We start from the raw sequence: 9,405 nt of genomic DNA, 5'->3' as shown, positions 1-9,405 counted from the left end.
GGCTTCGGGGGATGCTGCCGCCCCTCTGCGGCACGTCAGCGCTCTGCAGGCTGCATCTCCAGGGGCGTCGGGCCCCAGCGGCTCAGACACTGGCCCTTGGCCCGGGGTCACGATGACACTCAGGCAGGCGCAGGAGAAATGGGGGGCCCGCGGCTCTGCGTGCGGGGGGCTGGGCCTCGTGAGTCCCTGGGAGATGGGAACTAAGTGGAGCTACTGACGGCTCCGTCTCAATTGCCAAATATCACACGCGAGAATCGTCTCAACTCTTCAGCATCACGTCTTGAGGACAAACGATATAGCAATACCTTACGTTACACACGCACTTTATCACATACTCAGTGAGGAAGGCTGAGGGGCTTAGTCCGTCCAATAAACTGGAAATGGAAGTTTGACATTTCTTTATCGGTCAGTACAAGGATGCCGAAGGTGGACTCGCCCTCAGGACGCCGGCTCAGTTTTCCAGGAAGGCCACGTAGTCGGTCAGTCTGGCTAACTGCTGCTCGTTGGGGATCGGCGGAACCGGGGCTGGCTCTGTGGGGTGCAGGGAGGAACACCGAGTTAGCACCGTGGGGGCGGCGCACCATGTCCCTCACAGTCGGGGGACTGCCTGCCTTGCATCTGCCAGCTTGGGACAATTTTGCAAAGCAAACTAAGTCGCCTAACTTTATCGAAGTTTAGTTTTCTGCCGTTACTGACGTTTTCCACTCAAAAGCTAAGACCTGACTCTAGACATTTCCTTGAAGAGAGCACAGCTCTTCTTGAAAAAGTGCCGACCCACGTGACAGTTAATGCAAAGGTTGAGCACGGAGCGTGCGCCAGTGCGGGTGTGGGTTCAGGCAAACGTTCAACAGCAAACAAAGAACCCTGGCCTCAGGGATCTGAGCTCTGGATTTGAGCGGGCACGAAACCCCGGGGATGCCTGGGAGCACGTGCAGGCGAGCCACAGGGTGGGCCAGGGGCACCACTGCCTCAGGGGCTCCCAGGGCAGCCCCAACTCAACTTCACTCTTGTGAGCAGACAGAATGCTATACATACCCAGCCCAAGACTTAACCTCTCCGCGTACAATGCTCCAGCTATGGAAAACACTCCAAGAAAGAAATTAAGAAAACTAACCAGTTTAAAAAGAACAGATGAAGCCACGTACCTGAGAGGGGGATAAACCTGTTGAAGGACACGTCCAGGGCCCCTGCGACCAAACAGACACACAGTCCAGTTGGCGGAAGCTGAGGCCGGGGCGCGGGCATCCCGGGTAGCGCGTGTCAGAGGCGGCAGCCGCGCTGCTCTATTACGCGGGCCGGTGCCCGGACAGCAGGAAACCCGCCCAGGGCCCGGCACGCTGGGGTCTGTGGAAGGCCTGACTGCGTGCTCAGCCGCATCTCCACCACACGTCCAGAGCAGGCAGAAGACCCGCTGCAGCCGCTCAGAGGTGCGTGGCTGTGAGCGCAAAGCCCGGCGCTGAACGCCTGGCAGGAAAGGCAGCGCTGGGCCGACGGCAGGGAGACGCTCCCGCGCGGCTGAGTCTGCCTCATTTCGGGGATTAAGGCTCAGGGAAGGGGTCCAGACCGAGACAAAGAGGACAGGTCATGTGACTAAGGCCTTAAAAGGAGAAGTTAAAGTCCCAAAGCTCCTGCTCAGGAGGGGCGCGATGCCCACGGCACCCCGAGGGTGACCCCCCCTCAGAGATGAGCTGTAACGAGGGGACGGAACGCTCACTGGGGAAAGCATTTTTAGGAATGAAAGTGAAAGCGGGTGATCCTTAGGATTCTTTCACTCCTAGGTGCCCGCCATTCCTGGTGTCTGAAACGTGAGCTGCTGTCAGCACAGCAGAGTTTTTTATCAAATGATTCACATTCAGCCCCTGCCCAGCAGCAGCGGTTGGGGAGGTGCAGGCGCGCACGTGGGCGGGGTGCCCTACCTGGCTTCCTGGGCATCACCATCCTGGTGGTGGAGTCCGCCTGCCATCCTTGTTCTAAAATACCTGGAAAGGAGATTTACCACACACGTGAACAACCATCCAGCCCCTGCGCTCTGGCGAGACCCCTCCCCCGCGATGGCCTTCCCTGCCGGACACCCGCGTGGTCCTCTGGAGAGGACGCTGCGCCCAGGCCTCGGCATACTTCTGTTTGAAATATTTTTAAAACACAGCGGAGTCTCCTTTACCCCACCAGGCTGGCATGAGCCCTAAGATGGTCAGTTTTATACCAGGTTACACTGACCTCCTCGCTGTCACTAAAGCAGGTGTAAGGACTGTGCGTGCCCCACCGCCCCACCGGGCTGTCCTGCAGCACAGCGGCAGCTGCTCACATGGGCTGCGCGAGGGGCTTGTAGCCACTCCACGTCCTCTCACATCTCCGGGGGGCAGAGGGCAGGCGTGGGCCGATGTAAGCAATGCATGCAGCAAGTTCAGGGGCCTTGTCCTCATCACAAGGCTGCATGGGGAGGGGCTGGGCCCCCGGACTCACAGCCTGGCAGCACGGTAAGAAGACTAAGGGCTCCCGGACATATGATTTATTTAATCATAAATGATGGGTCAATTTTAAGAATCAAAACAAATAAATGGCTCTTCGAGTAAGCAACGGCATGACGCCTCCAGAGTCTCCTTAACCTGCGGTCTGTCTCCAGAACTGCGCCTGCAGCCTTGGAGACGTGGGTGTGAGACCCAGTGCCAGGAGCTGCTGTGCAGCCACCTCGCAGGGGCCGCGCGCTCAGGCGAGGCAGCCCTGCCGACCACAGGTGCATGCGCCGGGGGGCTGGGGAGACACGGTGAGGAAGACGAAGAGCTTTCTGGGGGCCGAGGCTGCCTTCACCAAGGAATGGTGAAATAAGGAGCTCCGAAGGGGAGCAGTGAGGTCAATGAACAATTACTTATTTGCAACCCAAGCAACCAAGAACAATTTATCAACAGGTTGATTTTCAGAGGCAAGTAAATAATTTAAGGGAGAGCTAAGGCTCAGCTAGAGCTGGGAATGCGCCGCCACCGTCCCGCCCAGCCCCCGAGTCCGGCGCCTCACACGTCCTCCTGCCTGTGGGAGCCACACGGCCTTCGGGGCTCCGAGGTGGGAATTAATCAAATACATTCTGAGGTTCCCTGCCCTGCTCTTGTCTCCCCTCCTTCCTCTCCCCTCCCATGAGCAGCCCACAGCCGCGCCAGCGCCCCTTCCTAGGGTTCAGCCCGGAGGGCTCCATGTAACCGGGCCCCGGGCTGAAGTGAAGAGCACAGAGGCCCACGTGGAGCCATGTCAAGCAACGAAAGAGGCCCCCGCAGAGAGCTGGAAGGGTGACATGCTACAAGCATCCCCCAGAGACATCTTCAGATTTTAATTTCATAAAAATGGAAAAGCACGCTCCTGCCAAGCTCCTGTCCTGGCACACCCAAACTGGTGCTTACTGTTGGCAAAACATACTTTAAATTACAAGTCCAACATCCTTATCCAAGAAGTTCTAAAGCCCTCGAAATCACTTCTTTCTTGAACTCACCTGGGAGCAGAAACTGAAGTGATTCTGCACCCCAGCTGTGCACCCCCCACTCTTGTGCTGGCCACCCTGGGCCCCGCCGGGGGCTGTGCAGGGCGAGCATCGCACCGTCTTTCCAAAGAACAGGCACAAGCTAAATTCCCCAGATGACTCTGCTCTGAGGATTTCAGGGGCATTTGCAGAGCTGTGGTTTACATTTCCACCTTCTGTTTTCCTTGAAAGCAAAAAGCAAGCTCCAGTACCTTTCACGGCCTCTTCCACAGGAAGCCCCACGAAGGCGGCAAAGTCGTCGGCGATGATGGAGGTGTAGGCCTGGGAGACCAGGGCAAAGGCGCGTCTCCGTGTGGCGTCTGTGGAGGGCGTGAGATTGCCGATGGCGAGCCAGGAGCCAGCATTTGGAACACGGAAGTGAACTGCATTATTGCTCCCACCCACATTTTATAAGCAAGACCAGACCAAGTCAAAGTGGCACGTGGCCGCGCGGAAGCGGTGCATGCACTGATGAGTTACCACACGCCTCATGAGCCTCCTTTTACATGGAAAGTCTTGCTCGGGGAAGCAAAAACATCGTAAAGATGGAAGAAAATTAAACTACCTAAGACTCCACCCCTAAGAGAATTTGACTACAGTATTATTTATGCGTTTGGCGTTTCTCCTTTGCACCTTCAGTGCCTTCAGTTCACGGGAGAACGCCAGTGCCCTACTGCAGCGCCAGCGCCCTACTTGGGCACGGTCACACCTGGGACTGGCGGAGCAACCCGGCCCCGGCGCCCCACCCCAACCTCCAAGTCTGCTCCACACTGGTGACCTCTTTCAGGTTCAAATCCCGAGAGCAAGCCCTGAATGACTGAGCCGATAGGAAGCGGCGGCCCGAACACTGGCCCCCCCAGGCCAGGCCCCAGCTGAGGGCTCCATGCAGATCCACGCGGAGCGAGGAGGCCGTAAGCGGGTGCTGGGATGGTGTCAGGGCGCATCTTCCCACCTGGCGCCCCTCAGCCACAGCTGGGCTCCGCCCACTGGCCGTCAGTATGCTCAGGGAATATTTCTGACTTTGCTTTCCACATTTAGCAGGCAAGCGGACGCCCACAGCAGCCCCACATACACTGCAAAGCCCTCTCTGTTCCCGGGACATCCGTTACACCCTCACGACGCCCTCAGACACCTGCTCCCACCAGCCCTGGCTCCCGGGCCTCCGCCAGCTCATCTCTGGGGCCTGTGCTGCTATGCGGCCTGCAACACCTGCCTCTTGCACTGCCCCCCAGGCTGTTCCATACACCCATGGTAGAGAGGTCTGGGACCCCAGCCCAAGGGTCAGTGTTTACACCCCACGCGGCCTCTCCCTGGCAAGAAGGGCTCTCGCAGATCTGCGCAGCATTGCCAAGGGGGTGCCGGGAGCCATCCCGAGTCTGTTCTCTCACGCTCTGGGAACCCACCGCCCTCAGGAGGCGTCTGCATTTCTCCCAGAGCAAACATGCTCCAGCTCCCAGGCACTGCCTGTCACCTCGTGGGCATCTGTGTCCACACCGCAGCGCTCAGCATGAGGGGGCCGGGGACATACCTCTGAGCGCCTCCATGATGGGCTGGACCGTCTCGGACCACTGGTGGGCACCGATGGCCGTGTAGATCCCAGGGAAGTCTCGCTGCCAGATTCTCTGTCCTACCGACCAGATTCCTCCAAGTTCAGAATTTGCCTGCAATGAGTACGATTGCTTTACAGGCTCCCCACTCTGCATAGCTACCGTATCTTCCAACAAAATTCAACATTTCCTTTAAAAGATGCAATTTCTTTGTCAGCCCCACCGCCATGAAAGTGATTTCTAATGCTGTGATGTTAAGACAAAATGCATGTACGTATGTGCCTGAAATAAGACTGTAGCACAGTGGCAAACGAAGGCATGAGGAAGTAATACAAAAATATTTCAGAATTAAATCTCAGAACGAGTTAATTTAAACATCATTTTTAGATGTGTTTTGCACTTCACATATATGTAACATACAGAACACATAATATTCGCAGGTTTCTCCACATAAAATCCATAATTTTTGAGGCAAAGTAGCAAAACTCTCTTGACTGAGAGTTCCTTTTTATTTAAGCCCATGAAGCTGAAAGAACGTTCCAGTGTTACCTAATGGGATCTGGAACAAAGAGAGAGTAAAAACACTAATTTGATGTGCTGCTTAAAAAACTCTAGGTGCATTCTTGGTCATGCTTTTGGGATTGTTTAAAAAATGACCATGTTTTCATTAGGCACATGAATCATTGGAAATTAAAATATACTTCATTCTATTTTGGAAAAAAGTTATTTCATTAATTTTCCATCTAAAATAAGGAGTCTAAAACCCTAATTAGCAAAAATAATTTTAAAGCCGTGAAGAATCATAATTTTAAGAATGCTTTTCTAAATATTACTAGTTTCAAATTAAGTATCGTTACAGGAAACTGCATACATCAGTTAAAAGAACAGAAACCAGACACCTAACCAAGCCTTTACCGATCCTGGCTCACTGCGGGCCTGGCGAGGCACAGCTATAAGAAGTGTCTCAAGAAATCTGACCAGCGGGACCTGAGCAGATCTCTCGTCCCAGGGATGTACCTGTACATCAGAGGTACATCCCTGGGATTATTATAATTATTATTTTTCCAATAATAATTCGCAAAGCTATTCTCAAATATTAGTACAGTTTAATAACTCTGTGAACCACAAGTGGGAAAGAAAACTTTTAAGAGGCTGTCATTTAAGTGAATGTCATTATGACAACAGAGCAATAAAATGCATTGAAAAATACTTACAGACTTTATAGCAGGTGGTATTCTTTTCCAAAGATATCTTGCATTATTCCTAATCATACCCCCCAAGAAAGAACAGTCATTAAAAAAAAAAAAAAAAAAAAAACCTCAGTAAATCTTTAAAATTCTAGATTCCAGTCCAAACACACAGATGTATACTTTATGTAATACAGTGAGATTTGCTTTCATATGAATTTGCCCAGAGGAAGTCACAGTAGCTTTCCACATACAGAGCTAACTACAACAAACATGATAAGAAGATTATAAGGCAAGAGGTAATTTATGTGACATATAGCTGTGTAATACAAATGTTTTTTTAAAAGATAGGAATTTAAAACAAAATTGAATAGTAGTGACGAACAGTTCACTACAGAGCACTCCTATTCTTTCAGTTATGCTTTCTAACTTTGCTTCAAAGAACATGAATTAGGAATTTTCAAGAAATCTCATGCACATTGGGAGTAAGTTCCTCTGAGCTTTTTCAATTTTCCTTTTCAGCTTCTATCCATCTCCTGATACACAGGCTATTTACACATAAGAAAGTTCTCTAAGGGGCCTCCCTGGTGGCGCAAGGGGTTAAGCACCACACTATGAAGAAATCCGCAGCCTCTGCAGCACGAGTTTGATCCCCGGCCAGGGAGCAACCCACAGGGCGCAGCAGACCTCTCCTGCCACCCGCTGCTCCCCTCAGCAGTGTACTTCGGTCAATCTGCCTGTTCTGCTCCCTGCTCTGTCTCTGGTGAATTCTCTCAAACCACGCATCTCTGCCCTGTACCCCAGCTCTTGTATGCATAAATAAATAAATCTTAAAAAAAAAAGTTCTATAAAAGGACAACAATGTGGGCCTCCCCTGGTGCTGCAGTGGTTGAGCGCTGGGCTGCAAAGCTGCCTGCAGCCTCTGCAGCGCCAGTTCGATCCCCAGCCGCCGGGCGAGGGTCCCACATGGCGCGCAGACCTCTCCTGCCCCCAGCTGCTCCCCTCAGCAGTGTACTTCGTCAGTCTGCCTGCTCTGCTCTCCCCTCTGGCTCTGGTGAATTCTCTCACCCTCCCGCGCTTCTGACTGTACCCAGTGCATGTATAAATAAATAAATAAATCTTCAAAAAAAATTAAAAGGACAAAAAAAGATGTCAATGGAAAGGAAGGAAGTTATGGAAACTAGTTTCTCATAACAAATTGAAAGTTTTTTAGATGGTCCACGTAAAATAGATATATTTATAATAACGCAGCCCAGTCATAACTTGTTATAACTCAACATATGAAACGGGCATATAAAGTATTATAATAAAAGATACAGCTGACTATGTCTCTGGCTTGGTGACGCTAACCCACTGCAAATAACTTGTGCATAACCTCAAGGAAAGCGCAGTACTTACATGTCATTATGGAGCAGATATAAAGCCAGAAGCTGGCCATACACTGGGGGTGTAGCAATACCTCCAGGAGCCTGGAAGACCAAAAACTAGAGATAAACCTCATGTATTTTCATCTTGCTTTTAAAAAAGAGTATTCCATTACGACGGATCTAAAGAGCAAGCAGATGCTACAGTACTATTACAGACACAGAAACAGCGTAAAGGAGAGTGGAGAGCCGAAAAGCTACTAGGCCATTTAGATTTGTCATCAGCCGCGATTTCTCCCCTTTGGCCTCAGGGTCTATACACAAGAGTGTCCCCAGAGCATTCCTTTCTCAGTTCCCAAATTCTTTTTAAACGATATTAGAAGAAACACATATTTTCAAGATCCCTCAAGCACTATAACCCTGCCCACATATCAAGGACTTGTCTAGGTGGGTCAGCGATGACCAGAAGACATTCCCAGCTGAGCAATGGACATTTCCTCCTCGGTCAGCCTGACTCGCTCGGGACGAGTCCCCAAGTGACTTTTCCTGAAACGCTGCTTCTGTCTGTTGTCTCCTTTGCTCCCCTTTTACAGACTCATGGGACAGATGCCTTTAAAGCACCTCCCTAGGATCAAACCCTAATGAGTTTAATAGCGTCACGGTAGCTGTCACTTGGCTCACTGGAAACAAAACGGTCGGCTGACGTGACGACGTTATGCAACTTCTGGATTAATAAAAGGCTACAAAAGGCCACCCCCTCCCTGGCGTGTGTCCAAGCGGGGGCCCCCCATGAGGTTCGCATTCCCGAGGGTCCCGGACGGGGGGGCGGCCCGGCCGAGCGGCCAGGGGCAGCGCCACAGCACAGCGGGTGCCAACAGGCGCCGGCTTTGCGGCTCGCAAGGTGAACCCCGGCGAGCGAGCCCGCCAGCGAGTGCGGGCGGCCGAGCCCCGGGCGCCCTCCGGCTCCGCCGCCCCCCGCGCCCGCCCGGCGCCCCGCGGGGCCCAGGCCCGTTGCCCTGGAGACCGGCGCCGCCCGGGCCGGGAGGGGGCCCCGCGGCTGGCCCAGCGCCGCGCGGGCCGCTACCTCGAGCTCCTGGTTCTCGCACTGATCCAGCAGCTTCTTGAAACTAAAGGCACTTTCCGCCATCACCGCCACTGGCATCTTCCCGGCCGCCGCAGCCGCCGCGCCTTCCCGACAGCCGGACCCCGCGCCGTGCCCCGGGCGTCGCGGGGCGATGACGCAGGGAGCCGTGGCCGCCGAGCGCTGTGCGCAGGCGCGTGGGCGTCCGGGCGCCGCGTCGCTCCCTGTGCGGCCGGGCGGGGCGCCGCCGCTCTGGGCCTCGCTCTCGGTGCTCTGGAGGACTGGCCCCCCGGGAACGCTGCTGCGCCCCTGGGGACGAGCGTCAGGCTCTCCAGTCCTTTGGGGTCAAAAGGCACACGCGCGCCAAGGCTCACCTGGCGTCCGGACCCCTCCACCTGCTACCTCAGCGCCCTCCGAGGCCTGGCCCTCTGCACCCCACACTCCCCGGGAGTGCCAGGGCCATCCTGGCCCCCCTCCTTTGCTCCCCCCGCGCCCCCCCGTCTCCCCCCCCCACCGCCCCCCGCTGCCACTCCCGCCCTCTCGGGGCTCGTGCTCAGCCCCGGCTGCCGAGGTTCTGGGCGGGGAGTTTCTGCTGTTGTTTGTAGCTTTGGATCTCGCACTTTCCAAGGTCACCGTGACCGCGGGCGAGGCTGCGGTGCTCGCGGCTCTGATTCTCAGGAGGCGGCAGAGGCTGCGCGCCAAGTCTTCCTTTGGGGCTCCT

At 54.2% G+C, this 9,405-nt stretch overlaps 1 protein-coding gene across 1 annotated transcript; it reads right to left on the bottom strand.

Annotated features, from left to right (window-relative positions):
- Positions 1 to 269: 269 nt before the first annotated feature.
- COPS8 (COP9 signalosome subunit 8) lies at positions 270 to 8,765 on the bottom strand (the record flags this gene model as incomplete). The annotated part of the gene is made up of 8 exons (XM_084229320.1): positions 270 to 531; positions 1,146 to 1,187; positions 1,917 to 1,979; positions 3,718 to 3,825; positions 5,034 to 5,166; positions 6,267 to 6,315; positions 7,638 to 7,708; positions 8,688 to 8,765. 8 exons carry the CDS (start codon positions 8,763 to 8,765, stop codon positions 452 to 454), a joined length of 624 nt encoding a protein of 207 aa, XP_084085446.1. The 3' UTR covers positions 270 to 451.
- Between the last annotated feature and the right edge of the window lie 640 nt (positions 8,766 to 9,405).

The sequence above is a fragment of the Talpa europaea genome, assembly GCF_964194135.1.
Source record: "Talpa europaea genome assembly, chromosome: 1".
Taxonomy (NCBI): Eukaryota; Metazoa; Chordata; class Mammalia; order Eulipotyphla; family Talpidae; genus Talpa; species Talpa europaea.
This window is presented reverse-complemented; position numbering and strand designations above follow the sequence as displayed.